The following is a 13,164-nucleotide window of genomic DNA, read 5'->3' as shown; positions in this document are numbered from 1 at the left end:
AACACACAACACACACACACACACAACACACACACGCACACACACACGACACACAACACACACACACACACACACAACACACACGCCAAACCTGTGTGTGTGTTGCAGAGCGAGGGAAGGGGAGGCAGCGTCAGGCCATCCTGGGAGATCGTCCATCCAGCAGCTACGGTCCGTCCACCGTCTGCCTCTCCTCCAGCTGTCATCAGTCCTTCACGGTTTCTAATCCCAGTTTGTGCCTCTGCAGGCCCACACTGCCCCCTACTGCCTCTGCCTGCTAACAGCAGGTACCGGAGGCGCGGCGAGGAGGTGCAGGACATGATCTCCTACCCAGTTCTCCTCCCTAAGACCTCCTCTTCCTCCTACCTGGCCCATGCAACCTCCAGCTCAGTCGCCATGGTGAGCGGCCTCCATCCCGCCAAGATGAACTGCAGCCGCATCTTCAACCTCTTCTGTCTCTACGGCAACGTGGAGAAGGTGAGCGCCGCCGTCTGTCCGCCTCCTGCTTTGATAACCAAACAAGCCTCACCTGATGGGTTGTCTCTGCAGGTGAAGTTCATGAAGAGCGTTGCCGGCACGGCGTTGGTGGAGATGGGAGACGAGTACGCTGTGGACCGAGCCGTCACTCACCTCAACAGCATCAAGGTGTTCGGCAAAAAGCTCAGCGTCTGGTGAGTGCTGATGGAATCACATCGAGGAGACAGAACCAAGGCAGTCACGTCCCTGAGTGACCTCCTTCTTCCTTCTGTTTGTTTTCCTCCCATCCCTACGTTGCTCCCACGTGCCTCCATCTATCCACTGCGCTCTCAGTGTGTCCAAGCAGCAGGCGGTGATTCCCAGTCAGGTGTTTGAGCTGCCCGACGGCTGCAGCAGCTACCAGGACTTCAGTCTGACCAGAAACAATCGCTTCAGCAGCGCGCAGGGCAGTAGGAACATCATCCAGCCGCCGGCCGCCGTCCTGCACTTCTACAACGCCCCGCCCAATCTCAGCCAACACCAGCTGCAGAAGGTGAGGTCACAGAGTACAGGCTGCTGAGCCCGGTTACATCGCCCGCTCGCCTAGCTCCGGTTCTGGCACGACACTGGCTTAGCATTCCCCCGCAGCCTCGGGCCTGTAAACGGGCCTGACGCAGCAGTCTGCAAATTCTGCAGTGCAGCGCTCAGTGAGGCGGCTGGGACCATCATGTGGTCCAGATCTTGACCCGGTCTCCTGCTTTGGTCTTGATCCAGTTTCAACCCCTCAAAGTCTTGTGCTGTGTTTGTAGCTTCCCTTCCCTCCGTCCATCTTTAGGTGGTCTGGTCAGCTTCACACATGCAAACAAACTGACTGTGTCTCTCTCATCTGCAGCTCTGCACTGAACACAACGTTCCCGCCTTCACCAAGTTCAAGGTCTTCGATGCCAAACGTGAGTTTAACGGCAGAAGAGCTCTACAGAAATATGAATCTATATCTAAGATTTCAATCACACATCTTCCTCCTCCTCTTCGTCCCAGCAGCCAGCTCAAAGACTTTGTCCGGTCTGCTGGAGTTTGACAGTAAAACTGAAGCTGTGGAGGCTCTGACCGTCCTCAACCACCACCAGATCAGAATACCCAGTAAGTACTCAGCAACCGATGCCGACACGCAGTCATCCAATCAAACGCTTTCTCTCTTCTGACGCCGCCGGAGCGGACTGCTTCCTGTTTGATCCGGTCTGTGAGTGACTGTGAGGCTGCTGCAGTCCTCTGTGTCCGGGCCTCACTGATCACTGAACAGAACCAGAACCACAGAACTTTATCCAGACTGGATCAGATTTTAGACACAATATATTTGCCGTATGACCTGCATCCACCACTAGATGTCAGACTTGAACTCGTTCTTCCTCTCTGACCTACAGACAGCTCCAACCCGTTCACCCTGAAACTCTGCTTCTCCACCTCGTCCCACCTGTGAGCCAGAAACAAGAAGGACGCCGCAGTCGCCTGGTCCTCCGGGCGGACGGAAGATTTGAGTTTTACCCTGAGAGGTGTCTAAACGGATGAAGAAGAAAAGCACCTTAATGACTTTTTGGACCTTTTCTTATGTCTGAGAGGAAACCTTCACACTGAGCCGATTCTTTAAATCACACATAAACCGACTTCATCGTCCACAAAAGGTTCTTTCATATCCTGAAGATAACCGCACAGATATCACGTCACTGTGGAGCACAGATGGAGGGATGTTGTTGAACAACAGATATCAGCTGAATTCAAAGTCATCAGCGTTTTATTTGATTGGTCAGCTTCAGTTTGGATTTATTTTAAATGATGAATAAATGTTTGATTCAGTGTGTCGTGTTTCAGCTTTTTTATTGTTTTTTAATACATTTCTGTGACTTCCATTGTGCATTAAAGATCGTAATATTCAGAGGCACCAACTTTACTGAGGCATCACAGGGGAGGAGAGTCCAGCAGTGAGTCAGTCTCCATAAGTCCCCATGTCCAAATGTCCAACTTCACAGCAGAAATAAACATGTTTACAGCCTGGGACAAAAAACAGTTTTGGTCTCTGTAGCTAATTTCCCCGTTCATGACAACTGTACTGAGGGTGAATTTATATACAACTCACCTGTTCACATTATATTAAGGCTTAAAGTTATGCAGGGTTAAGAGCATGGACGCTTTGATTGACAGGTGGGCGTGGTTACAGATGTCTGATTTCAGTAACCAGCCTTCATTCAGCTCCACCTCTTTGTGTAGTCTGCGGGGACGTCACGGAGACTACGTCCAGGTTTTAGACAGTCTGTGGGGACGTCACAGAGACTACGTCCAGGTTTTAGACAGTCTGCAGGGACGTCACAGAGACTACGTCCAGGTTTTAGACAGTCTGCAGGGACGTCACAGAGACTACGTCCAGGTTTTAGACAGTCTGACAACGACCCCAAACACACCTCCAGGCTCTGTAAGGACTATTTGACCAAGAAAGAGACTGATGGAGAACTGCGTCACATGACCTGATCTCCACAATCACCTGACCTGAACCCAGCTGAGATGATTTGGGATTAGTTGGAGCGCAGAGTGAAGCAGCCAACAAGTGCTCAGCATGTATGGGACCTCTGACCTCTGACCTCTGGTTGCTCTGTGCAGGTTTTAGATTCAACAGTCAGATGTCTGAGAAACTGAAAGCAGGAACATGATCTGCTACAAGTTTTCATCCAGGACACTGCAGCTGGTTTAGTGTTTTCATCAATAATTCAGAGACTGAATGATTTCAGATGTGAATCCTCTGCGAGCCTCCGTCCTGCTCCACTCCGCACCAACAACAGCTCTGCAAACTGCAGGGCAAAGCTTCACCTGTCACGCAGGTCGCTTTAGAAAGACTAGGCGAGGATCGATGGTACGATAAGTGCAGCTTGTGACCGGCCTCTCATCAGATAGCACTCAGCCTCATCCAGGTGTGAAGACAGATTAAAATGTGACCCAACCAGCTGCAGAGGACACACAGCACAGAGGGAACCAGGTCTCTGCAGTCAGCATGCACTGAGTGAGGACGGCTTCACTGAAGCAGCTGACTGTCCCGGCTCAAATCCATTTTCTACAGAAGAGTCACAAGATTTCCAAAACAGGTTCTGACATTCAGGCTGGATTAGTCTGATTTCACACTAGGTCAGAATCTAAAATAAGTTCTCTTAAAGGTCCAGTGTGGAACAACGATGGTCTGCTGACAGGAAATGAACATAATATTGATGTTTTCATGAGTCTGTAATCACCTGAGAATAAGATTTGTTGTGTTTCCATTATATTTCATATCTTACAGAGGGTCCTCTTCTACAGAGTCCGCCATGTTTCTACGGTAGCCTAGAATGGACAGAAGCTCTTGAGAGGACAGTTTCACATTTAAATCAGAATCAGAATTAGAATCGCTTTATTGGCCAGGTGTGTGTACGCACTCCGGTTCACTGTGCTCTCAATTGTACATACAGGTGTAGACATACAGTTTAACAAGGAACATGACAGGGAGTCGCAGACATGAACATAAAACTATTGTGTTTTAGTGTAAGTTGTCATCAATAACCAGAACCAGAAACATACATCATTATGTTGATATATATGATTTTATTTTGGCGGGTTTCCACTCGGTTTCCTCTGTAGACGACCACAAAGCGTCCCCGGGTTTCCAGTCTTCTCGAAGCTGGACCTTTTATTTCTCATGTTTGGTCTTGTAAAGGTTTTAAGAACAAACAACAGTTACAGGTTTAGTTTTAGTGTCGCTTCAGTGTTGTGTTTTACATTTATTCAATTGACAAATGACTCTTTGTGTATATATATATATATATATATATATATATATATATATATATATACACACGAAACCCAACCTACTGTGTTAGCATCACTTAGCATTCAGCTACAAGAAGAACTACAACTCCCATGAGTCTTTTCGTGCTTACAGAACAACACATAGCTGCTGAGGGGGCGGGCCCTCGGCGGAGTACTTTAGGACCCTGCGGAGCACCGCGGCGCCGTGGAGTCCTGTGACGTCAGGACAGACGGCTGCCTGCTACAGCGGGAAAGATGGCGGCGGAGGAGAAGCAGCGTCCCGCGCGCAGCGTCTGTGAAGCAGGTACCGACACACGGCGGGAACCGGACACACGGCGGGAACCGGACACACGGCGGGAACCGGACACACGGCGGGAACCGGGGGGGACCGGCGGGAGGAGCGGGGTGTTTTTTAAACACCGCCTCGGTCGTTGTGCTGGTGACGGGCTGTAGTGACTCCGCTCCGTCGAATCATCGCCGCGTCCGAGCGGGCAGAACCGGCAGAACCGGCAGAACCGGCAGAACCGGCAGATTAGGCGGCTCCTGACCGGACACGGTCACCGCGGGGTTCGTGTTTGAGCCGTCACGGAGCAGCCGGCTCGCGCTCTCACCTTCAGCTCGGTGTTTGTTGTTAGCCGCTCCGAGCTAACGGTCCCGTGTTATTTAACGGCGGCTAACGGAACCGGCTGGTAACGCTGCAGTCAGCCGGAGGGTGCCGGTTCGAGTCCAGCATGGAGGGTGGGCTGGTACCTGGACAGGTGCCAGGTCTCTGCGCTGCCGAGGTGCCCTTGACCCCCCCCCCCCTCAGGTGTGCCCAGCATCTGTCTGTGTTAACCTGACAGTCAGATCACATGACCCGAGATGGTTTCAGGTGAAGCTCTGTAGGTGTGGGGTCGTCCAGCACTCAGATGATCGCAGGTTCGATCCCCGGCTCCTCCAGTCTGCATGTGAAGGACACTGAACCCCACACAGGCTGAACCATCACTGAGACTAGAGAGGTGTTTGTACAGTCCAGGTGCAGGGTCTGGCACAGGTGTAGCAGGTGTAGCAGGTGTTATCGTGGCTTATCATTGTGACCGGTGCCTGCTGAGTTCAGGGTGCACAGTTCGCTCAGCTGTCTCTCTGGCTGAGGGTGTAACCTCACAGCTGGACTGTGGTCACCTGAAGTGGGGCAGACGCGGAGCTGCGTGTCACGTGACGCCTCGCTGTGCTGCTCCTCTTACAGATTCACGTTTTCAGCTCCGGCCCTCCGAGCTGCAGCAGCGTGGAGGAGAACCAGCAGCTCAGAGTGAGGAGCTGCAGGTTTCAGTCAGACGTGGTGAGGGATGTTCAAATGTTCCTCAGCCACAGGCCTGCAGGTCAGCTGACTGAGGTGATGAGCGTCACCACATATGATGCATGCACCGTCTTCTCTGAGCAGCTGTCGACGTCGCCCCGCCTCTTCCTGTTCCTCTTTGTGTAAACCACGAGGTGACACGACGCTCGCTCACTCTCATCCACCGCCTCCGTCGCTCGACCGCTGCTGTGATCAAACTTCTTCGTGTTTGATCCGCGGCGTCGATTTCAGTCAGTCGGATTTAGAACGAACCTGTTTCCTCTGACTGACCATGAAACGTTTGGTACGTTAAATTAACTAGTGAGCGTTAAAGTCGGTAATCAGATAAAAGACTTGATGCTTCATTAATAAAATACTGAAGCTTGTTAAGAGTTTAAATCCAGTCCGCAGTGACTCAGATTCTGGAGAAGCTTCAGTGATATTTAACTTTTCTCTCTGTGGGTGAAATATTAATGTTTCATGTGGTTCAGTGTTTGAGCTTCACGCTCGTGGACTGACCCGGATCACTGCTGTGACTCAAAGCCTCGGTTAAAACGTGTCATCGCCCGGCCAGACTTAGATCTCCCCCGCGATGATCGTGTGACGCTCTGTTGGCGTCGTCGTGTCGCTGCCCGCGGGGCTCTCACATGAGCTCGGCGCTGACCTGAATGAAGACTCCTCTTCTCATGAGGACGCCCGGTTAGCTTCGGCATCACAAGACGGCGTCACGTGGTCGCGTGGTCCAGTGTTTACACAAAGCTGACTTCAGACCAGTGAACAGTGAATGCTGCCATACAAGGAGAGCTGCAGATCTGACCTCGACCTGCAGAGATCTCGGAGCTGTGTGCGTCCACGTTAATGTTCGAATGTTCAGCTCGACAGACGATGAGCAGACTCGCTGCTCCTTCTGTCAGCTTAATGTTGATTTAAATAAAGTGACGAGCAGACCAATCAGAGCCCAGCGATGGCCGTCTTCAGCCAATCCGCTGTCAGAAGCTGAGCTTGTGTTTTTGTCCTCAGGTGGCCACGGGTTCAAGTCCTCCACGATGAGGCGCGAGGAAGAAGACGAGAAAGACGACCTGCTGGAGGAGGATCTTGGCGTGGCCAGGCCGGTGCAGATCGTGGTGGCCGATGAGGAGGAGCACTCGTTCTCGCTGCAGGAGGAGGCGCTGGAGCGGCTGCTGCTGCAGGAGGAGGTGCAGGACCTCCACGTGGTCGTCGTCTCCGTGGCCGGAGCTTTCCGCAAAGGGAAGTCCTTCCTGCTGGACTTCATGCTGCGCTTCATGTACAAACAGGTGGAGTCGAAACATTGATCAACACTTATTAAATCACTTTGTTCAGGTCAGACTATCGCTGTGACGACGAGGAGGAAGATCAGCTTCAGTCATTCACACAAACTGAGAAACTTAAAATAAATCCGGAGCTTTGAGTTAAAATATGAAGTCCGACCGATCCTAACGAATCTGAATGAAATGAACTCGGATCAGTTTAATCAGCTCAGACTTTATTCAGACTAATAAAACGTTCAAATGATTTTAGTTTCCTCAGCTGCTCTGATCGATGGAAGTAAAGTGTGTGTGTGTGTGTGTGTGTGTGTGTGTGTGTGTGTGTCGACCTTTTGGCCGTGTTAATCTACGTAAGCACAGGAACGTTCTGGAGGTTCGATCACGCTGTAAAGAGGATTTCTGTGCAGGCACAATGCGAGCTCTGTGGCGGGGCCTCTGCAGAGCTCTCTGCTGCTTATGCTGCACATAAAGACCACCTTTATGCATAGAATAAGCCCCGCCCACAAAGGGCAGGTCACCTGCACAGGTCAGTCTGGTCAACAATGACACAGAGGATCAACGTTTCTGGCCTTTGTGTCGGCTCAGTGAGTCGGACTGATTTCATGGACACGTTTTCCTGTCAGCAGACTCCAGAGCTGTCAGAGCGCCGTCACGTTAAAGTCCTGATGTTTGTTTTCAGTCCGAGCGTCTCCTCGCCTTCATATCTTGTTTCCACAGTAAATGTTCATCACGTGACGTGAATAACGCGTCACCATGTCGTCTAATAGACTCTGCATGTGATGTTAACGGTGCGATGACCTCGTCTCTTTCCAGTCGGCGGGGTCGTGGGTCGGCGGGGAGGAGGAGCCTCTCACCGGCTTCACCTGGCGAGGCGGCTGCGAGAGGGAGACCACGGGCATCCTGGCCTGGAGCGAGGTGTTCGTGGTGGAGAAACCAGACGGCAGCAAGGTCAGTTCACTGACTGTGAGGCTGCTCCGACATCTGTGTGCGGGCCTCACTGCACAGAACCAGAACATTACAACTTCATTCAACCTGGATCAGATTTTAGACACGATGTATCTGCTGCTTGTTCCTCTGATGTCCTCTGCTCAGCTGCTGCTGTTGTTGTTGTTGTTGTTGTTGTTGTTGCAGGTTGCAGTTCTGCTAATTGACACACAGGGGGCGTTTGACAGCCAGTCCACCATCAAAGACTGCGCCACGCTGTTCGCCCTGAGCACCATGACCAGCTCTGTGCAGGTGTGTGTGTGTGTGTGTGTGTGTGTGTGTGTGTGTGTGTGTGTGTGTGTTGGTTCCAGGTGGTTTACAGGTGTGTTTGTGTGTTTCAGGTGTACAACCTGTCCCAGAACGTTCAGGAAGACGACCTGCAGCACCTCCAGGTCAGTTATCAGTCATGCTACGCTACGCTACATCATGGAAACTGCATGTTAGTTTGGCTCCAAGGTCGTTCATGTTGTTGTTGTCGTTCATGTTGTTGTTGTTGTTCATGTTGTCGTCGTGTCGTTGTTGTTGAGTGTCGGACCGAGTCGGGGCAGGTCCGTCTGTGGGAGCAGTGTTGGTTTGTTTCTAATGTTTCTGATCTCTGCAGGTCGGGTCACGCTCAGTGACTCGGACACAGCAAAGTTTTTACAGTTTGTTTTGTCGCTCGTCCTCCTGCTGCCTGAGCTTTGAGTTCTGAGCCGTGAATAGAACATCTCTGATGGACCGGATGGAGCTGCTGCAGCAGTCAGACGTGCACACGTTCGTTCCTGTGCTGATGGAGCTTTATGACTCTGTTGTGGTGCTTTAACTCGATTTCAAGCTGACCGGATGTTTCCTCTCTGCAGCTCTTCACAGAGTACGGGCGACTGGCCATGGAGGAAGTCTACGAGAAACCCTTTCAGGTGTGAGCTTCACGTTAATATTCAGGTTGATTTACAGAGGCTTCGTTTACCGTCTGAGACAGCGAGCTCCTTAAATGACAGACGACGTGTCACTCTGTGTGAAAGTCCTCAACTTGGTGACTTTATTTTCATTGCAAACAAATCACAGCTGTAAAAAGTTTTGTCCCTTTTAAAAGACAGTTAAGGTAATTACCCATTTATTTAATGACCTGTGATCACGTCATTCCTGGATCAGCAGCCTGAATGTTCTTTGTTCAGACGCTGATGTTCCTGATCAGAGACTGGAGTTATCCATACGAGCATCCGTACGGCCTGGAGGGGGGGCAGAGCTTCCTGGAGAAACGGCTGCAGGTTGGTGTCACCGCTCAGGTCGTGTGGATCAGTGACGGGCTGAACGGTTCTGACGTTCATGAGTTGATGTTTGTGTTCAGGTGAAGCAGAACCAACACGAGGAGCTGCAGAATGTCAGGAAGCACATCCACTCCTGCTTCTCCAACATCAGCTGCTTCCTGCTGCCTCACCCCGGCCTCAGGGTGGCCACCAACCCGCACTTTGACGGACGGCTCAGAGGTGAGACACTGACACGGCAACCGACCGACCAACAGACAGGGCAACAGACAGGGCAACTGTCCCGCCCCCCCCAAACCAGACAGGGCAACTGACAACTCTCTGGGCTCGATTGCCGTGATGTTTTGTGGTCGCTCGGCTGTGCAGCGACACATGCGATGAGGTTGAGTTGTGGTGACGTCTGACTGTTGCTGTCTCAGATATCGATGAGGACTTTAAGAAGGAGCTGGTGAACCTCGTCCCCACGCTGCTGTCTCCAGAGAACCTGGTGGAGAAAGAGATCGGAGGAGTGAAGATCACCTGCAGAGACCTGCTGCAGTACTTCAAAGTGAGTTTCAGTCCTCGTTCAGTCCACCGGCTCAGCGTGACGTTCAACTCTCCACGTGCTGAAGTCGACTCCGTTTTGTTTTCCAGGCTTACATGAAGATCTACCAGGGAGAGGAGCTTCCTCACCCCAAGTCCATGCTGCAGGTCAGTCCAGCTCACTGTGTAACAGCGCCACCTGCTGCACACTTCACATCAGGGCACTTGTCAAACCTAGCCTAAAAGCTGAACATGTAAACGGCACAGTGCAGCAGTAAATCATATCTACGCAGTGTCGGACCTTCAGTCTTCTCCTGATCCATGGTTTCAGTCCAGTGATCTGCTGGCTCCATCCGTAACAAGATGTTTGTAATTCCCTGTAAAGTCTGATCGCATCATAACGACGTGCTGGTGGTTCACTCTGATCCACTGATGACGGCACGTCGTCATTTTAGGATTTTCCGTCAGCGGTTCAACACAAACAGAAGAACATGGTGCCGCATTATTGAAGCTTCTGTTAAAGTTTAGAAGCCGCTGATGGAAGTCTGAGTGTAACTAAAGAGTTCGCTGCAGGTCGCCGTGTTGAACGTTCTTCTGAAGTCACGTGACAAACTTTAAAGTTTGAACATGAAGAAGCTTCACACGACCTTTGTTTGATCCACAGAGTTGTAGTAAGATGTTTTTCTCGTCTGTTTCCTAGGCAACAGCTGAAGCTAATAACCTTGCAGCCGTAGCAGGAGCCAAAGACGTGTACAACAAAAGCATGGAGCAGGTAACGCATCACTTCCTGTTCTTGTTGACCTGCAGAGTTGGCTTGATGAATTAAACTCTCTCTCGATGCGGTCTCGGCGTGTCTGCAGGTCTGCGGCGGGGACAAACCTTACATTTCCCCAGCAGAGTTGGAGCGCCGTCACGCGGAGTTGCGGCAGGCGTCTGTGCGACACTTCCGCTCGGTTAAGAAGATGGGCGGCGAGGATTTCTGCCGCCGCTACCAGGAGCAGCTGGAGGCGGAGCTCGACGAGGCTTACGCCAACTTCAGCAAGCACAACGACGGCAAGAACATCTTCTACGCCGCGAGGACGCCCGCCACGCTGTTCGCCGTCATGTTCGTCATGTACGTGGTGTCGCTGGTCACGGGCTTCGTGGGCATCAACTCGGTGGCCACGCTGTGTAACCTGGTGATGGGCGTCACTCTGACGGCGCTCTGCATCTGGGCGTATGTCAAATACTCCGGAGAGTTCCGCGAGGTCGGCGGAATCATCGACCAGGTGGCTGAGACTCTCTGGGAACAGGTGAGCGCAGACAGATCACCTGACGACAGACGTTACATTTCCTCGTGTCTTCTGTGGTTGTCGATGACCTCATCGACGGTTTAGTGGCTGAAAGAGACGTCCTGTCTTATATTTTCAAAATAAGAGCCGATGTCTTCTTCTTCTCTTCTTCTAACACTTCCTCTTCATTTCCTCTCAATGCTTCCAGAGGACTCCTCGAAAGGTGAGCACTGAGGATCATCTCGACCGTTTCTTTAAAGAAATTTGTCGTGCATCTTTGTGTTGATCTAAATATTCGTCATTTTACCGTGCAGGGCTCGCCGCTGGTCACGTGACTGAATATCTTTTAAATCTGATCAGTTTGGTCCAGCGATGATGATGTTTTGGCTCGTGCCCTCTCCTGACCTCACCTCCTCCTTTTCCTCATCTACCTCCAGGTTTTCTCCAAACTCTTCGAAGTGGCCCGGAGTCGAGTCCCGTTGGGAAACCTGATCCCGGCGCCGCGGCCCCGGCTCGCCTCAAACAACAACGTGAAGAAGAAAAACTAGCAGCACGCCACGTGGAGCCTCCCCCCTCCCTCCCCCTCGGCTCGGTTTGGAAACGGCGTGCAAATCAAGTTCTTGTTGTCTGACTGTAGGTGGCGGCTCCTCACCGCGCTGGCTGTAGGTTTAAGGACTCGCTGTAGACGGACGAAGCAGTGTCATGTATTTTATTTGTCAGTGGGCGGGGTTAAGGTATTTATTGGTGGGAGGGGCCATTATTCTGTGTCAGCCCAGGTGTGCGTTCACCTGCAGGATGGCGACTCGTCGCTAATGATTCCCATTTATGTGAATGTATGAATGAAGAGCATGACCACAGACCCTCCTCCCCTCATGGTTTCCCTCCTTCCTGTCGTCTCCGTCAGGTTTGTTTTCTGTCGCTGGGCGGCGTCACGAGGAGTCACAACCAAAGTTTACAGCTTTACTGGCCGAGGCGTTCAGACTGAGCGGACTGACGAGCTGCAGCTCGGCTTCGGGGAAATCAAACTCGTCGACTCGATCCGTAAACTCTGACGTGAAATTAGATCTCACCAAAAACTTGACATTGATGAATAGATCTGGAATCTTCACTGAGTTCTTCCCGGAGCTTTTGACTGAATCGCACAGTCTTCTTCGTCACCACGTGACAAAATTGACCACGAACAGCTCGCGTAGTTTGTCCGACCTGTTCTGCAGTCGTCCTCTTCAGATCGTCTGTGTGACTGAATCTGTGATTTTAAGATGATTTAATGTTTTTAGATTTCAGAAGTTTGATCAGTGTCGTTTGAAGAACGAGCTCACCTCGACGTGTTTAACACTTTATCTGAATCCAGCGGGTTGAGATAAATATTCCAGGCGGTTCAGGCACGTTGTCCTGCAGACGCCACAGATCACGGCCTGATGATCTTTCCTTCATTATTCTATCGTTGTTTTGACGATCATGACTTTCAGTATTGACTTCTTGTTTTGTGTTTTTTGTTCAGACGGATCTGAAGAAGCTGTAGTCCCGACACTTTCTCCTCCAGCTGTATTTAACGCACAAACACGAGATCGACCTCTAAAAAAAATTAAAGATTATTCCCACGTAGCTCGTCGTCGGTCCTCTCGATCTGACTGCCAGAGTTTCAGAGACTGAAGCTTTTTAATGTTTTTCTCCTGTAGATTATTTAACTCGTGTCATTCCTCCTCATCATGAAGCTCCTCCTCCTCCTCCTCCTCGTCGTAAAACACTAAAAATCATTTCAGCTGTCGTATCACCAACATCAAACCAACTTTTAGTTTTGAAGCCAAAATCTCTGAATGAAAGATTCACCGTTTCTTTTAATCATTCCATCCACGACATCATCACCACCGTGTGCTTTTTGTTTTTGTACAGTTTAGTTTTTTACAGCTTCATCCACACATAGGGCATGTGTATGAAATATATACATATATAAATATAAATTTGTCTAGACCTTTTTGTAGCTGGAAGAACAACGGTTTGGGTGGTAGACCAGATTCAGCTCACTGGATGTAAAGGAATGCTTTCGTGATTTGTGGATATGTCTAATAAATTCCTTTTTTATATAAATATTTGTAAATTTAATCTGACATGAGCACTGCGATGATTCCACCCCCTGCTGGCAACGAATGTTTATAATCTGGATCTTTTCTTTTCTTTCTTCTGTTGCATTTTAAAGTTATTTTCGTTAATTTATTTTTCAGTACAATATTAAACCAAACTCCTTCAAACACACGCACAGCGCTGTC

The 13,164-nt window shown here is 50.5% G+C and overlaps 3 protein-coding genes across 8 annotated transcripts in view; 2 read left to right on the top strand and 1 right to left on the bottom strand.

Annotated features, from left to right (window-relative positions):
* The window catches only part of LOC104938214 (heterogeneous nuclear ribonucleoprotein L-like), a 10,054-nt gene extending 7,750 nt beyond the window's left edge, over positions 1–2,304 (top strand). For both annotated transcript variants that reach the window (XM_027282687.1, XM_027282689.1), the window contains 7 exons: positions 109–168; positions 245–474; positions 547–668; positions 808–1,006; positions 1,346–1,403; positions 1,495–1,593; positions 1,875–2,304. In XM_027282687.1, coding sequence (XP_027138488.1) covers positions 109–168; positions 245–474; positions 547–668; positions 808–1,006; positions 1,346–1,403; positions 1,495–1,593; positions 1,875–1,930 — 824 coding nt within the window. In that variant the 3' untranslated portion in view covers positions 1,931–2,304. The remainder of the gene's footprint in view (positions 1–108; positions 169–244; positions 475–546; positions 669–807; positions 1,007–1,345; positions 1,404–1,494; positions 1,594–1,874) is intronic.
* Positions 1–13,164, bottom strand: part of LOC104939388 (NACHT, LRR and PYD domains-containing protein 12) — a 119,892-nt gene that overhangs the window by 91,574 nt on the left and 15,154 nt on the right. The window lies entirely within an intron of this gene.
* On the top strand, positions 4,458–13,150 carry LOC104938213 (atlastin-2). 2 transcript variants are annotated; one of them, XM_010754571.3, is made up of 14 exons: positions 4,458–4,579; positions 6,611–6,885; positions 7,690–7,824; positions 8,008–8,112; positions 8,202–8,252; positions 8,700–8,756; positions 9,015–9,107; positions 9,188–9,326; positions 9,524–9,651; positions 9,738–9,794; positions 10,327–10,398; positions 10,487–10,918; positions 11,106–11,120; positions 11,335–13,150. In XM_010754571.3, exons 1-14 carry the CDS (start codon positions 4,531–4,533, stop codon positions 11,443–11,445), a joined length of 1,719 nt encoding a protein of 572 aa, XP_010752873.2. In that variant the 5' UTR covers positions 4,458–4,530; the 3' UTR covers positions 11,446–13,150. The 2 variants fall into 2 exon arrangements, with proteins under 2 accessions (XP_010752873.2, XP_010752874.2); XM_010754572.3 differs by lacking the exon at positions 11,106–11,120.

Source organism: Larimichthys crocea, chromosome X (assembly GCF_000972845.2).
Source record: "Larimichthys crocea isolate SSNF chromosome X, L_crocea_2.0, whole genome shotgun sequence".
Classification (NCBI taxonomy): domain Eukaryota; kingdom Metazoa; phylum Chordata; class Actinopteri; family Sciaenidae; genus Larimichthys; species Larimichthys crocea.
This window is presented reverse-complemented; position numbering and strand designations above follow the sequence as displayed.